The sequence below is a fragment of the Aythya ferina genome (assembly GCF_964211825.1).
Source record: "Aythya ferina genome assembly, chromosome: 16".
Lineage (NCBI taxonomy): Eukaryota > Metazoa > Chordata > Aves > Anseriformes > Anatidae > Aythya > Aythya ferina.
Genome location: NC_140315.1, coordinates 9,051,705 through 9,068,430, shown reverse-complemented (window position 1 = coordinate 9,068,430; position 16,726 = coordinate 9,051,705). Strand labels below are relative to the sequence as shown.

The window sequence follows — 16,726 nt, the reverse complement described above, 5'->3', positions numbered from 1 at the left end:
CCGGCTGCCACACCGGGTTTCGGTGCAGCACGGTGCAGACTGGAGCCGGGCAGCGGGGCTGGGAACACCTCCGGGCCCGGTGGGGACGGGCAGGAGCGGCCCACGCGGGTTTACATCGTGGGGACGGGACGGGACGGGAGGGTTTGTCCTGGGGTAAGCTCAAGCCTAGCGGGATTTGCCCCGGTGCACTCCTTCACACCCACTCCCGTTAAAGGGGGATTTCTACACTCGGCTGCGGCCGGCGGGGGCCGCACCCTCCGGTGAGACCCGCGTTGGCGAGCCCCGGGGGGCTCCTCCTCGGGCACGGACGAGACCCCCGGGAACCCCTCGAGCTGCACCGGGGGCACCGGGCTGGAAACGCCCGGCTCGGCCCGGAGGAGCTCTGCCCGCAGCCGACCCACGCGGGGCTCGGGCTCCGGAGCCGCCCCGTCCATGACCGGTGCCGACCCCCCCGGTACCGGGACCCGCCGCGGGCGCGGGCGCGGGCGCGGGACCCCCCGGGGAGGGGGCGGGGCTCCGCGCGGCCCCGCCTCCCATTGGCCGGCGGGCGGGGGCGGGCGGGCCGCTTTGTGACGTCACGATCAGCTGTCGGGAGGTCCCGATTTGTGCGGGGCAACGGCGGGCGCGGCGCAGAACCGCGCGGTGCGCGCCCCCGCCCCCGCCGCCTCCTTCCCTCCGGCCTCCGCCACCGCTTCCCACGGCCGCACCGGGCGAGGTGAGTGCGGGACAAGGATCGGGGGGCTCCGGGGGGCGGCTCGCGGTGTCCTGGGGTGGTGGGGGGGGGGCGGCGGGGCTGGGGCAGGGCTCGGTGCGAGCTAACCGGCAGCGGGACCCTTATCCCGGCTGCGGGCGGGGGGCTGCGGTTCGGCTGGGCACGGAGCCGGGTGGCGGTGGCGGCGGAGTCGGGGGGGGGGAGCCTTTGTCCTCCCGTGCCGGGCCGGGTCAGGTCAGCGCGGCGGGGCCGGGCCGGGCAGCGCGCCCCCCCCTTCCCCCCCCACCCCCCCCCGCCTGTTGTTTGTTTCTGCACCGCCGCTCTCGGAGCCGGGCCGCCCGCGGCCCCCATTGGCTGCGGCGCGCTGGAAGGCCGCTGTGACGTCACCTCATTTGCATATGACATTGGGACGTCACGAGCACCCCCCCCTCCAGCGCTGTCCCCCCGTGACCCCGGCCCCGGGATGCGGGGGGGGTGCCCGGGGCCGTGCGGCCGCTCCCGGCCCCGCTGCGGGGCTCCCCGGGTGAGCCCGAGCCGTGGCAGCGGCTCCCCCGGGCCCGTGGCGCAGCGCCCTCGGGGGGGGGCGTTGGGGGCGCGGGGTTGCGAAGCCCTCGCAGCGCTGAGGGTGCCCCGGGTGCGAGGCGGCAGCGCCCGGTGCCGGCAGCGGGCGGCAGCGAGGGCTGGGCGGGTGCCAGGGGTGGCCACGGGCATGGCCAACGCCTTGCTGGGACACCGAGCCCCTGCGGGAACAGGCACTGGGTGTAGGACGGTGCTGCAGCTTTGTTCCCACCGGGCTGGGGCCATGCAGTGCCAAGAACTTCTTTTTTTTTTTTTTTTTTTTCCCTCTGGAATAAATATTTCCTCTCCTTTTTTAATTCCCCCCAAAAGAACGCCGATATTTCTGTTCTACCTCACTGTCACCGTTAGGAATCTGTTGCATCAACCCGAGCTTGTCTGGCCGGATGTAAAAAGGAAAAAATGCAGGGGAAGCTTTTCTGTCAGGAATAAACCAGTATCACCTGCTCGGAGCAAGGCTGGGAAAACCTGGGGTGTGAACTCTTGTCGCAGAGCTTTTTAGGGTGAATTGCTCAGCAGGGCTTGCCTGGCCCCACATGGCCCCAGGCAGGCTCAGGACAGATGCCAAGGTGAGCCTGGGGTGCCAAAGTCCACCCTTCCCGTCAGCGCTGGGCCTCCTGTGATGTCCCAAGGCTGTGATGCTGGGACTGCTTGCCTCCCAACCTGTGCTCCCAGGGATGTTTTACACAGCGTATCCCAGAGAGGAAACATCTGGGTTCATTGCATTTCCTAGGTCTGCTTGCAGCAAATCTAAAAATTCCTGCCGGCTTGGCTGCTGGCAGGCTTGCCAGGGCTCTGTGTGCAATGGCATTAGATGGCAGCAGATGAGGTTTGTTCTTGGGGCAGTGACCTTCCCTGCAGTAGCAGCACAGGGACCCTGCGCAGCTGGCACTGGAGTGGATGTCTTGGCACTTGCAGGGATTGCCTCAGCATTGGGGTTTTGTTGTCTCTGGAGTCTTGCTTGGTTTGGATGCTGAAATGACTTGGTTGGTGTGATCCAAGCCAAAAGGGTCGTCTCCCACCAGTAAAGAAAGTTTCACGTTAGAGTTTTCTTTCTCCGGGCTTTTCTTGTTGCTCCCTGCCTTCTTTTCCCCCTCCCTTTGCTGTTGCTCCATTTGAGGCAACGCGGGTGTGACACAGGGACACAGGGACAGCCCTGCAGAGGGCAAGCCTGTGGCAGGTCGGGTCCTGCCAGGGATGGGAGGGATGGGGGGCAGAGCGGGGATGCCTCATCAACCCCTCCTGGGGCGCTAAGTGGGGGCATCCCCACTCCCTTCTCTCTGTCTCAGTGCTGGCTTTAGGGTTTTGGTACACGCTGCACGGAGACAGCAGCCTGGGATGTGCTTGACTAATTTAGGTGAAGTGAACTGAAAATAACACTTCCCGCTTGTGCTGGAGGCACACACCTGATTTATCCTTCCACCACCATGAGAGCTCAGAGTATTCTTAGCCCTGCTGAGGAAGGACCCGTCTCTGCCATTTGTCATCAGCATCCCTCCTGCTGTGCTGTGGGGTGTTTGTGGGAAGTTTCCAGGAGCCCGGTGGTGTTTCCAGGCGGAGCAGCTGCTGGTGTTGCAGCCTGGAGCTGCCAGCCCTTGTGAGGCTGAGGCTGCCGCGGGCTCCTCGCGCACCTCGGGGCCGTGCTGCCATTCCTCTCGCCTATTCTTAGTTCCTGGAGTTATTCGCAGGGACGGTGACTCAGGAAGCTAATTATTGTGTAGAGGTTTTGGGGGGGGATAACTAAATGCATTATAATTTCCATACTCCTACTTTAATGTGTATTATTTAATACCCTCCAGCAAGTTCTAAATGCTGTGGCTGTTGGGCTTTCTGGGAGGGCTGGGCTGCTTGGGAAACATCTCTGTCCCCAAGTGTGTGGCCCTTGCAGGCATTCCCCACTGGCTGGCAGACTGACCTGAGCGCGAGGATTAAAGATCCCCAGGGCAGAGAACCTGCCTCCTGCACAGGGTGGACTCTCTGAGAAGCGTCACGCTGCCTCTTGTTGAGCTGGTGGATTTGGCCATATTCCTGCTGTGGTGCGGGCAAGGCAAACTTGCTTCACCCCCAAGGCTGATCCTGCCTGGGGATCCCAGCCCTGGCCGTTGCTGAAGGATGCTCCTCTTGTGGAGGCCCCGAAGCTGGGGGCTGCCCCCCCCCCCCCCCCCCCCCTAAAGCTCACTGTGGGGACCCTGGCTGCTCTCAGCAATGAGTTTGCCCAAGCATGGAAAGCCCCCCCCAGCAGCAGGGAGTTCTTGTGAGGCAGCTGGGGTAGCTGGTGGTGTGTGTACGCTGCCTGGGGCAGGACCCTTGAAGTGATCCACCTTTTGCTCCTGGGGGAGCTTTCCCTCTTTCCTGCTGCTCTGGCAGCTGCTCGTGAGCCCCTTCCCCACTGCCCAGTGCAGTGGGAGGTGGGTGGGGGTCCTGCCTTGTTGTGGGGGTGGGATCTGCCTATGGAAGTGTTACCTCAGGGTTTTTAGAAAAAGAAGCTAAATTTGGGGTGGGGCGTCAATTCGAACTAATAGCATCCACCGTGCCTTGTGCCTTTAGGAAAGGGAATTTATCCATGAATTAGGGTAAGGATCTGTGGAGCCCAGACGTTCTCTCCCTTGCTCTCCTGGTGGCAGCCGCAGTGCTTTGGGACTGGTTTCCTGAGAGGCCTGGAGGGACGGAAGGAGGAGCGCATTTCCTGAAGTCTGCTGTCGTCCAGTGAAGGCAGCTCTCGGGTTTAAACAATACAAATAAAAGCCAAGACTTTCTGCCCTCTGTTATGACTGTAACTTATCCTGAGCTCAGCTTTGAGCCTGCTGGAGAGGAGTTCCTTGTCCAGGGCCTCTCCCAGCCACCGGCATCCCCCTGCCAAGCTGTGGTGCGTGTGCCTGGGGAAAAGAGGCAGGCAGCCCCCCTCAAGCTAGGAGCACTTCCAGCAGACCTCGAGGCGGGCGGGGGGCAGTGCCTACTCCTAGAAGTAGTGGGGAATCCTTCTTGACTTTATGCCAAGAGATGGCTTGAGCATGCTGTGAGCAAGGCGTCCTGCCTGGACCTGGCTCGCTCAGCCACTGCCACTTCTCGGGTGCTGGTGAAGGGGCGAATTGTGGCAGCAGAGATGCAGGATGAGCCCTGGAGGCTAGGGGGATCCCATCATCCTCAAAGATCCCTCTTTTTTTTTTTTTTTTTCTTCTTTTTTTTTTTTTGGCCTTGTGGAGCAGGCATTAGATCTCCTGTACATCTGTGAGCAAGAAGGCAAAATGCACAGCAATCCCAGAACAAATAAATAAATAAATACAAGTGTGCCAGAGCTCGGGAGCAGGAGCAAGCACCTGGACTCACTGCACATACCCACTGTGAGCCTGGCTGCGGCTGCAGGGGCTGGCTTGCACCGGCTGCCTGGTGGTACCGAGCCCCCCTCAATTACCCCAGAGCTGCCCAGGGCTTGCACTGGGTCCCTGCTCTCACCAACCAGCTTGTAGCCAACAAGGGGACCCCCGTTCACCTCTGAAGCCAGGTGCACTGAGGATGTCCTGTCCCCAGACTGGCAGCTCTGCAGATCCCGTGGATTCACCACCTTCCTCCTGGAGCTGCCAGCTGGGCTTTACCCTCAGTGTGCCGGGCAGGACCGCATGCAGTTAGCCTGGTGAGGGACTCTGCCTTTCCCCCACATCCCGCCCTTGGTGGCATTTTAATGCCCTTTTATGTCTCTGGACCAAATGCATTTTCTCTGCACGATTAATACTCGGTGCCTTGTGTCTGCCATCTGTGCGTGGCTTTCTGAAAGCTTTGCAGACACGGCTGAAATTGGAGTCCTGACCTCCCCCCAGCTGCAGGGAATTTTTCCCTAGTGGTAAAACTGGCACAGTAATGTAGCCTGGTTGGAGAAGAGCCTTGCCCATGACACCTGCCCAAGCCCCTAGGTCTGCCGAGAGGGACAGCAGTGGCTGTGCTGGAAATGCCCCATCGCCCCTGTCAGGAAGGGGACAGGCACAAGACAGCTGTCCCTGTCCCCCTTGCACTTAGTTGTGTTTCTGCCCCATAGTGCTGGGCTGTGATCCTGGAGAACCTCGCTTGTACGGAAACATTGCTTGGTCTTGGGGCACTGCTGAAAAGTACCAGCAATGCCACATGTGACGGTGTCACCTACCAAAGCTGGAACTGTGTGTGGCTGCTTTACAAGTGCACACAGAGAAAATAACAGTGACAGCTTTCGGAATGACACCAATGTAAAAGAGGCATCAGCACAGAGTTCTCGAGCCTGACTCCAATCAGCACGCATTACTAATAGAAAGAAAAATCAAACGAAAGGCTCCCCTGCTGCTTCCCAGCCTCCAGCTGCAGTTTTGGTCTGTGGCCCATCCTGAACAGCTTCTTGGAGAGCAGCTTGGGGCAGGCAGGGGTGCTGGTGCCTCTGTCCTCTTGTGAGGTGTGCGTTTAGCACCCTGCTAAGAGTGGATCTTAGGGCCCAACCCCTCTTGCACTGCAGCAATCGCCCTGGCTCATGCCAGGTCTTCAGACACAGCATCATCATCACCCTGTTCCTTGCCTGTCCCACAGAGATTCATGCCACAGCCTGCGTGCGGTGATGGAGGAACAGGTTTACAGAGAGGGGAGCAGGTCCCAGCCTGACTGCAGGACAGTGCTTGGTGCTGCCCCTGGGATGTGCGGCTGGCCAGGGAGGGGATGCGGCGGTGGTGCTTGCCATGTGGGGCTGGGGCTGTGGGCACCTGTCCTGGCACATCCACGTGTAGCACAATGCTCCAGGACACAGCAGGGAGTGGGGCTGGAACGCCTTCCTGTCCCCTCCAGCACCACACATCCTACACGTCCAGTCTGAATGCGTTTCTCTTTGTTTTCTTTGGCAGGCCTTTGCACTGAAGCCAAGAGAAGAACCTCATAACTGCACTGCACACCCTTTAACTGGGACTTTGTTAGCAGCAAAGCACCCCTGCCCCAAGGAAGGACCTCCAACGCCGTCAAGCTCCGTGCCCCTCTGCCTCTCCCTGCTTTGAAGCAGGCACTCAGCAGTAGCTTTCTTCCTGTCCTGCCCCATCTGACCACTTCCCACCATGTTCCAGCGTCTCACCAGTCTCTTCTTCAGCGACAGCAGCCTGCCTGAGGGCCTGGAGGAGCCCAAGCCCTTTGTCTCGGAGGAGGAGGAGGAGGATGGATGGCTTGTAATCGATCTTGGAGGTGAGAAAAGCAAGGTTTCACCCTGGTTTCACGTAGCTGCTGAAGGGTCTTGTCTTCCCAGCACTGGACAAGCCCTGTCAGGCAATAGCAGACCTTGCCTGGGAGCCTTCCTTTTGCTCTCTCAGGGGAGGTTCCTGCCTTGACACCAGCAGTGGTGGCACTCTGGGCTGGCAGGTGATGCTGCCCCCCAGCTCCTGAGCCCCCAGCACTAGAACAGGATCCTCACACAGCCCCAGGTCAGGAGGTGCCCCTGAGTTTCGGTGCAGTCCCATCTGCTGGAGGCTCACGGGGCTGGGGACAGAGCACTGTGGCCTTAGCTGAGCCACAGGTGGGTGGGGGTGACGGGCACGTCCCCTCCACTGTGGCTGGTGCTGTGCCTGGTGCCATCAGCCACGCGGCTCAGCCGGGTGCCCGTCCCCTTGCAGCCATCTCCAGCTCTGTGCCATACTGGGGTCATCTGAGGCCACCCAGGGGAGCCAATCTCCGCTCCAAAAGTTTTTGTAAAGGTTTCTCTTCCCAAAGCATTCCCAGCGCCCTTGCCAGGAGCACTCGGGCAAGGTCCACAGTTGTAATGTACCCGTGGAGCCCCTTCCCTGCTGGGGCTCCCCGCTCCCAGGGGTGGCTGGGACCATCCCAGGCCCTTCGACAGCAGCCAGACAGGTCACATTCCTTGTGCCACGAGAGCTTCTCAAGCTCCATTAAGATCTCTGTGTTGCTATTGTAGGGCCTATGACTCAACCAATTGCAATGATCGTTTTGTGACCTTTTGCTTGCAAATTGCACAGCGAACTTACACAAACAAGCCTGTCTGCACTGCAGCCTTTGGGTTGCTGCTCCTTGGTGGCTTCCAGCTGCTTTTACAGCCTCTGGTGAGTCACAGAGCCCAGCCCAGGAGACACTGGTGGTCCTGCAGGGGCTGGGGCTCGTCTCCCTCACAGGGATGCCCCTGCCACATGCACTGAGCAGAGCTGATGTGTGTCATTCATTAGGGATCTGTGCCCCATGCAGTGAGCTGGAAAGGGCACGGGAACTCAAACATGCCTGGGGCAGGGGACAGGGACACCCTGGTGCCAGCCTGGGAGCCCTGTGGAGAGCTGGTGGAGGCAGGAGGGTGGTGTAGGCAGCCATGGAGGAGTCCCAGTTCTCTGGGCTCCCTGGTGGCTGTCCTGGGGGTCATAGCAGTGATGCAGGAGGAGATGGGCTGCAAGGAGTTCCCTGCAGCACAGGGCATGCTGTTGCCACACATCAGGGCCAGCTGGCCTCAGTCCTATTGCCAGCAGTGGCCACAGCGTGCCCAGAACATGCCACAAAACCCACAAGTTTTCTCCAGCAGAGAAATGCTGGGCTGTGCCATGAATCCTTGTGTGAGAGCCCACAGCTGGCTCGGTGGGGATCCAGGGCTGACTTTGTTACTAAAGGCTCCTGTATTTCTGGTTGTCTTTTGTTTTTTTTTTTTTTTTTAATTAAACAGCCAGGCCCTCACTGCAGACCCAGCCTTTGGAAGGGTGTCTGCATGGACCCGGCACCCCACTGCTAATCCCCACAGGCACCACGGCTGCCTAAGCATTCCCCAGCCAGCAAGGGATCGATTTATTTCAGCCCTTTTTCGGAGCCCTGAGTTATGCAAAGCACTTCAAAACCTCAGCCTCTTGGCTCCAGCCCTGATCCTCCACGTTATGGTGGTGGCAGGCGAGCGCGTCGCAGTCTGGCACTCCCCCAGCAGCCTCCAGATCCTTGCACCCCCGGCAGATCTTTGACCCGTGCATTGCAGAATGCGCCCACCCTCCTGGGAGCATTCTGGGTGCATTTCTCAGGGCTTAGGGTTCAGGCTGCAAGTCCCCCAGCAATGGGGGAACCCTGTAACAGCACTTGTGACATTAGAAGCCACCTTTGGGGTGGATGGGTCAGATAAGCAGACATGGCTCCATGTCATGGGAGCACACCTGACCCCAGGGGTAGAAGTGTTCGAGCCAGGCTCTGTCTGGCTGCAGGCTGACAAATAATCTGCAGCCTGGCATGTCAGCAGCTATTCATAGCCTCGTATCCACTGACCTGAAGAAAGATGCTCTCCTGTCTGCAAGGCTAATTGTGGCCGGCCCTAAGCCCTAGGCTGGAGGAGCTGGAACATGTTAGGTGGTGAATGCCTGCCCCATACTTCATGCTTCATATTTTTTCTAGCCTGTTTGGGCACTGCAAGCTCACATTCACCTCTGATTTCTCCTGCACCCTCACCCAGCAGCAGAGTCAGACATGTCCATACAGACCTGCACTGAACCCACCCTGAAGAGAATGGTTCCTCTGACCCCGGGATGAGCCTGAAGCGGGTCTGGGTTTTGTGGTGAGCGCAGTGTCCTGCTGGGCACAGCTGTGGCTCCCGGCATGGGAAAAGCCCTGGCCCGTGTGGCCGGAGGCCAGAGCACGTGGGGGCAGCTCGTGCTCAGCCAGCTGAAAATTGGCCCTGGTGGACTGAAGTCAAAGCCAAAGTGAAAGCTTTCAGTGAAGAGTTTACTCCCCGAGAGAAAAGTCTTTTCCAGGAAAAAGGTGCGCACCACGTGTGTGTGCATGTGTGTCTGCTTGGTTCCACACGTGCACAGTGCCGTGCGCGTGGAGGTGCACGTTGTGGTGCAGCTGTGTGTGAGCACCGCAGTTCAGGTGACCTAAGAAAGCTTGCAGACAAAATCAATGTGTTCTTCTGGCCAAATTTCTTTCTCTACTTCAAGAAGGAAAAAAAAAATGTCTACTGTAAACCCCGATGCTTGGTAAATCCACCCAGACCAAAACTGTCAACCTGCGCGCTGGGTCAGCGCGAGGGGCATGGCTGCCCTGCCAAGACTCCCCTGGACCGCGGCAGTGGCGGCGACGCCGTGGGGTGCCTCTCGCACTAACGATGCCCCTTTCTCTCCCCCCCCCCTCCCCACTGTACATGGTGTGTGTGTGTCCCCGCTGCGCCCCGCATGGCTCCGCACCCCGCTCACTCCCCAGGCGGTGCTGCCCGCCCCGGCGCACAGCGGCGGGCCGGGGCCTGCGGGTGCTCGGTGAGGCCCTGCCTGGTGCCGCCACCCGCCCCGGCCCACGCCCGCAGCCCCGTGCCCACCCTGCCCGGCCCCTGCTTGATGGACGAGAGTTGGTTTGTCACCCCTCCCCCATGTTTTACTGCAGAGGAGCCCGGCCCCGACGGCGTGGGCAGCAGCCCCATGGAGGACCTGCTCATCGAGCACCCCAGCATGTCTGTCTATGTCACCAGCACCCTCGAGCTGGACGCGGAGGAGCCGCAGGACTCCGCTGCTGGGTGAGTTTGGGGCCAAGGACTAGGGCGGCTGCGCGTGACCGCAGCATTTCACCCGTGCTGCCCAGGGGACCCAGTCACGGTGGTTTTAAACTGAAGGAGGGTGGATTCAGGTTTGTTATTAGGAAGAAGTTTTTCTTGCTGAGGCACTGGTGCAGGTTGCCCAGAGAAGCTATGGATGCCCCATTGCTGGAGGTACTGAAGGTCAGGTTGTACAGGGCTTTGAGCAACCTGATCTGGTGAAAGATGTCCCTGCCCATAGCAGGGCTTGGTCTGGGTGATCTCTGAAGGTCACTTCCAACCCAAACCATCCTGGGATTCTGTGACGTCAGTGTCCCCTTGTCCCACCTGGCAGGGTGTCCCAGCCAGCGCTGTGCAAGGACAGCAGCCTCTGTGCCCCAAAATACTCTGGAAAAGTGACCTTGATGTGCACTGGGTCCACATTAAGACAGCTGTGGGTGTGGGACCAGCCACGTGAAGCCCTTGTCGGGTGGTTACTGCTGGCACAGACACATGGCAGTCCACTGAGGATGCTGTGTGTTACCCCACCACCGGTCTGGGGCAAAGCAGCCCCACTGGAAGAGGATAGCCCCTGGGCACTGGTGCACCTGAGTTCCTGGTTTCCCCACACAGGTGGGTGCTGCAGACCCCTGCCCCCAGCTCTCCTTCCTGGCTCTCTGCTGGCCTGGGCTGTGAGACCTTTCTCCCTGCCCCACAGTCCAGTGTAACAGGGGCATTAAACAGAGATGCCCCATCCTGCCACCTAACAGATGCAAGGAAAATCTGACCCCAGTGCCATCTCCTTTCCCAGCTACTCCCCTCCTTCTCCCCCCCTGCCCCTTCCTGGGGCCGCATCCTCTCTGCAGCGTGAGGAGCTCTGCCTTCTTCCCACAGCACCCGGCAAAGCCCTGACCCACCGGTGAGTCCCAGTACCACTATGCTGTGGGTTGCTGCTACCCTCACACTGGCCCTCCAGCACCTCCTCTGTGAGCCCCCTGATGGGGAGGGAAGTGTCCCCTGGCATTGCAGCCTGCTTATTTACCCAGCCTCACAAGGCAGAATTTGGGGTGATCCTTTTTTTGGCCAGGGCACATTATCCCTCTTGGACCTTTCCCTTTGCAAAGTTGTCCTGAGGGTCTCGGTGCCATCTCGAGAGCTGAAGAGAAACCTCAGTGCTGGAGGGTGAAGAAAGGGGCCAAAGAGAGCTAGGAACAGGCAAGGGAACAAATCTTATTAGGAGCGGGATGGACATGAGGGGGGTGTGGGCTGTGCTTGGCTCCTACCCACTGGCTTTGAGGGTACTGGTGGCAATACGGCCACCACGAGGCTGGAGGGTGGGTGAGCGTGGGGTGCTGGTGCGTGGGCACGATGGCCTCGTGGCTGGGGGGGACCAGGCACCGCTGGCCGCTGACGGTCCCGTCTCTCCGCAGGGAGGTGCCAGAGCCCCGGCTGGAGCGGCACACACCGCACCACACCACGTCCCTGTCGGTGAAGGCTGCCATCCTGGAGAAGGTCAGCCAGGCACGGCGGGTGCAGCGGGCCAAGCAGCTGGCAGAAAAGCCATGGCTCAGCCAGAAGGCGCTGCAGCGGCAGGACCGGGCCCGACAGCGCCCGGCCCGCCGAGCCCGACAGCGTGCGGGGAGCTTCCTCCACCAGCCCTGCCAGCGCCACTGCAACTACTGACCTCGCCAGCAGCCGCCCCGCCACCACGGCACCTCCCGGCGGGGCTCGGCCTCCCTTCGACACCAGCCCCAGTGCCGCCACTCCGCCTCCCCTCACCCCTCACCGTCTCCAGGCCCATGCTGGCATTGCCTCACGCAGCGCGGGCCGGGAGAGCGGTGCCGTCCTCCGCCCCCTGCCCATCCGTCCACCAGCGTCTGGGCAGGGTGGCGGTGCCCCCTGTGAAGTCGCCCCTTTTCCAAAATTCATGGAGAAGCCTGTTCTTCTGTGTCCTGAAGAGCCTGTGACATCAGTGCCTTTCTTTATGACATCGTACTCCTCCGTGTAAACAGACTGTGATGTCACAAGCGGATACCAAGTGGAAGTGCAAAGAGGAACAAAGCAACGAGATTTGGTGTTTTTAGGAAAATATCGTCAACGACACTAAATTATGCTTCCTCCCCCACACCTCCTCCCCTCCTAGTGTCTCAGACCTGAGCAGAGATGGGACCCTGCTGTCACTGCATGCTGGTGACACTGCTGCTAGGGCCTGATCTTGTCCCTTCTTAGCGTGGCCCCATGGCACAGCACTGCCCTGCTCCAGCCCCAGGCCTGGCAGTGCCTGTGATGCTCTCAGCAGGTGGCCTTGGTGGCTCCAGCACAGGTAAAACCAGCAAAACCCATCCCAGCCAAAATTTCTTAATTGTACTTTTACCACAATAATAGAAAAACCCCACTGCCGTTCCCAAAAGAAAGCCAGGCAGGTCTCGGTGTTTTGTGTTTTTAAAGACAACATTACAAGAAATCTCAGGAAACAAAGCACTGACCCAGGAGCTGTTTGAGCACCACTGAGGAGAGCATGGTCTGCAGGGAAGTGGCGTCAGCATGGGGACGTTGGTGGGGTCACCACAACCTCCAGCAAGTGTTGGTCCCACCAAGCTGCTGGCCACGAGCAAGCCTCAAGGTTGTGTGCTCCTCCTGGAGCCACTCGCCTGCACTGGCTGTACCCACATAACACATTTAGATGTACATACGGATCTGCACATGTCTGTCTGTTTATATGCACTTGGATGAGGCACTGTTTGAGCCAAGGAGCATTGCCTGCCCTGCATCACTCCCTGGAGGAGAGCAGAGAAGGGGACTCGCGCAGCCTCCCTGAGGTGGTGGAAGCACGTTGGAGCTAGTGGCAAGAGGATGTGAAATGAGAGTGGCGAGGAGGTCGGGTGTGAGCACGAGGCCAGGGAAGAGGCTGAACTGAGGGTGAGGATGGAAACAGAGCGGCTGTGATGCGCGAGCCCATGCGGAGTTGGTACCGTGGCCCTGGCTGTGGTGGGAGCAAGACCAGGGCTGGCACTGCCACTGGACTGCAGTCACGCAGGGAACTCCCCATCTGGCCCCACCAACACTCGCATATTTCACAAGATGGGCCAAATTCAGTCGTGAGCAATGCTGATTTTTAATGCTGCTGCACCCAGGCTGCTCCAGAGAGCAAGCACCCCACTGGAGAGTCTGCCCTTCAGCATTGCTAACACCCATAACATCAGTGTCTGAACTGGTTTTAAGTCACTGTGGTAGGTCAAACCTTGGACTGTTGATTTTTTATTATTATTATTATATATTTTTTTTTCTAATGAGAGGAAAAAAAACACCCACAAGTCCTTCCGTAACTACCAGCCTCCTGGATCTGTGACTGAGAAACCTGGACCTCATGGGAAGTGGCTGATACTGTTTGCCTGCAGAGTGTATTTTTAGCTCTGATGACACAGTGTTCCCAAAAGCACAGAAAGAATGAAAATTTATTTCAAATATCTATTTTAAGCCACACGTCAGAGCCTCTCGGTTTCAATTCTTCCAGGCCAGTTTCTTGTTCAACTCCTGCTGGGATGGTGCAGAGGCCTGCGACGCTCATCACATGCGCACGGCACCAGCTACCATGCTGCTGAGAAACGGTGCGGGCAGCAACAGCGGCTGACAAGCCCTGTGCCAGGCACAACACCGGCCGCATCCTGCACCTGCAGCCAGTACCTGCTCCGGGACTGGTGCCTGCACCACAGTCCCATTTCTAACAGAACCCCCCATTTCAAATTCTGCTTTCTAATTTCAATAAAAGGCACAGTAAAAGCTTCCCAGGCAGAAAATGGGCTGTTCTGTTCCGCTGCTCTTTCAGCCTTTCTGATAAATTCGGAGGTAGCAGAGCTTATTTTCACAGCCGAGATGAACGAGCTGGGGAGCCCGGTGCTCCCTCGGGCCTTCCTCATCCCCCTGCCTCTCGCTGGGCACCGTCGCAGCAGAGCCGTGAGGCTGTGCTGAGCACACCATCGCCTGGCAAACAGGACGCGCCATTTCAGTTCTCCACCAGAGACCGATGACACCTTGACTCGAGGGGAAAGTTTACATCCTTTGGCTTCCTTGGCTTCACATTAAATGCCTTCTTATTTCTAAAGTGATCCCTGAGAGAAACTGGGAGCATTGCAAACAAACGCTGCCACAAGTGCTGCTGAAGGCAAAAGAAGATGTTCTGAGCATTCGGGTGCCTCTGCCCGGAAGGTTCAGAGTGGCAAAGGAGGGCTGGGGCTGAATCCTGGAGCCGCACCCCTCATCTCACTCTTTCCCATGGCTCTGCATTGTGTCCTCTGTGGCCACCAGGCTGTTCCCTGCCCACGCAATGCCTTCAGAGGAAGAATTTTCTCTCTAGCCCAAATATACATCAAGAAGTGGACAACCATAGCAATTTCTGCCTCCCGGCTCATATTAACCTGCTGCAAGTTCTGCACATCTGAGATGCTGCTGCAGAGAGCTCCTGAAACTAGGGCTGGCTGCGATACCTTTGCCCCTTCCTCAGCTGAGAGGTGCAAATGTGCTGGGGCCACCATGCCGGGTGGTGAATTACCCCAGGTGCTCGCAAGCATTGCTCTGGTAAGAGAGCCCCGTGCCGACACCATCCTCGGCCTCCTGCTTGTGCAGCCCCTGGCAAAGCCCCCGCTGGCTCAGCAGTGCTGGCTGTGCCCTGCTAGTGCCCATCATCTGTTTCAAACAGCTAATGCTATTACTATGTCCTGTTTTGGGGAAGTGACTGCAAAATATTTTGGTTTCCTTTCATCTTTCTGTGCCAGTCTGAGACACCTTTCACCATGCTACTCCCAGCCAACACTGGGAAAAAAAAAAAAAAAGCAGAACTATTATCACACTTGATATCAAGAGTATCTTTATAAAGGGTTAATAAATTATTAATAATGTTTTAATGAAGAGGTTAATCTATCTACTAATCATGTATTAACCCCATACAAAAAGTGAGTACTGATGTACCTATCACACATTGTGACCGACACGTCTTATGCTGTGGCAGAGACATGTTTGAACTGTGCTTTGCAGAAGGCCTGCAATGCTCCTGTCCTGTACAGTGGTGATCACTACAGCTGGCCTGATACCAAATCTCCTGCCCTAGTATTGTAAGATCAAGGAAAATCCTTTACACTGAGGTTATGAGTCTCCTCGAATCTTAAAACAAATGAAAGGTGCTTAAAAAAAAAAAAAACACACACTTTTTTTTTTTGCTTGTGCACATGTGTACATGTGTAAATATTTTAAAACACTGTGGATGTTTGGTAGGTTGTTTTGGGGTTTGGGGTTTTTAGTTTTTTTGCATCCAGTATTTTCAATTTGTGACTAGTTGTGCAATGCTCCCAATGGGAAGTTGAAGCAAACATGCTGAGGGCTGGCAGGGAGGTGTTGGGTTGTGTCCTGCTTACACGGCGAGGATGAGCTCTTGGTTTCTTTTTGTCTGTTACTTGTGTTGGAGGAAACTACAGCGTGGACTCAGGGACTAACAAATTGGCTGGGGTCTTTAGAAGTGTGTTTTTTCTGGACTCTGCTGTTCAGATGTGGGGTTTGTTTCTGCCTGTGAGGCTGTTGGTTACTCATCTGCGTGGTCCTGACAGAGCATGTTGAAGCTGTGAGGATGTGTGCTGTGGCCCCGGTGGAGGGGGGATTTGGCCAGCTGCCACCCGCTGAAGACGCAGGGACTGAGCGGCCCGGGCGGAGGAGCTGCAGCCGCTTCCTTGTGGTGCAAGCGTCCCTGAGCATCACCCCCAATTCCCTTGTGTATGTCCCCACAATTCAAATTGTACCGCTAGGATGTAGCTAGTCCCTTCTTAGGCGTTTTGGCTGTGAGCAACTAGATGCGACTTTAAGCAGCGTGTAAGAGCCCCCAGGGATTCGGGAGTCAAGCAGCACTGTGAGTTCTGAATCGGCCCCAGCTCACCTGGCTCCCACTGGGCACTGGGATGAGGCGGCTGGAGCGGGTGAGGCAGCGGGGCAGTCACAGAGGAATGCTGGTGCTGGGGACAGGCAGGACTGCACTTCTTGTTTCACCCTGGAAGGAAGTGGCAAGGCTCCCACAAACGCCAGAAGAGCAGGGGCAGTCCCCTGGAGAAGTGCCACCGCTTGATATGAAAGTCGGGTTGCAGCAGGATGCATCTGAACCCGTGTGTCCCCCCTGGCAGCGCCGGGGCAGCCCCGCTTCCCAACCCTGCACTGGCAGCCCAGTAGCTCTGGCATCACCCAAGCAGGATTCCTCACCGGCAGCTCGTGGCAGCTGTGACAAAGTCCCGCTACTGAATTTTGGCTCTCGTCAGCACTGGAAGGCTGTGAGGTGGTGGGGCAGAAGGCCCCGGTCACCTGGCTTGCTGAAGCACGTGCCCACAAATATGCTTTTCAAAAAACTGTTGTGAAAGCTCGGTCTGGGAAGAAAACAGTTCTTTCCATGACAGCCAGCTTTTCTTTTCTGTAATGGAAAATGTTAAACACGTAGCTCATCCCAAAGATCACCACCATGGGAATATTCACGTCACCTCTAGGCACATATCTAATGAATACATAATTTTTACCTTTACATTTCACTGATATCACCTCCATTCAGCCCCACTGGGCAGGAAAAGCCAGACGTCCTGTCATCGGAGCAAAAAAAATGAAGAAAAAGATACTCCAATGAGATTTCACACTCCAACCACACAGCTTTGCAATTGCTCCCATGGAGGCTAAACATCAATTCCAGTGCCCTGCATAAAGTGGAAATTAGGTTTGGGGTAAATTTATTGAAAACAAGTCCCAAATATTAAACTATTTAATAGCTAGAAACTGAATACAGTAAGAAGTAGCAGGAAACCCCCGTGGAGGTGGCTGGAGAATGTGGTGCTCAGCCTTCCACCTGCTGCTGCCCCCCAGGCAGCTCGGGGTCGATGGCAGCACCTGAGCCTCCCCCAGACACCTGGATTTACAGCAAGAGGCCAGCACCCTTGTGTGGCCAGGGCCAC

At 57.7% G+C, this 16,726-nt stretch overlaps 1 protein-coding gene across 2 annotated transcripts; it reads left to right on the top strand.

The window, feature by feature from the left end:
- Positions 1–589: 589 nt before the first annotated feature.
- TP53INP2 (tumor protein p53 inducible nuclear protein 2) lies at positions 590–13,552 on the top strand. Of its 2 annotated transcripts, none has more exons than XM_084538439.1 (4): positions 590–715; positions 6,142–6,469; positions 9,629–9,758; positions 11,186–13,552. In XM_084538439.1, exons 2-4 carry the CDS (start codon positions 6,346–6,348, stop codon positions 11,436–11,438), a joined length of 507 nt encoding a protein of 168 aa, XP_084394565.1. In that variant the 5' UTR covers positions 590–715; positions 6,142–6,345; the 3' UTR covers positions 11,439–13,552. The 2 variants fall into 2 exon arrangements, with proteins under 2 accessions (XP_084394565.1, XP_084394564.1); XM_084538438.1 differs by having other exon boundaries at positions 9,452–9,758.
- Positions 13,553–16,726: the final 3,174 nt, after the last annotated feature.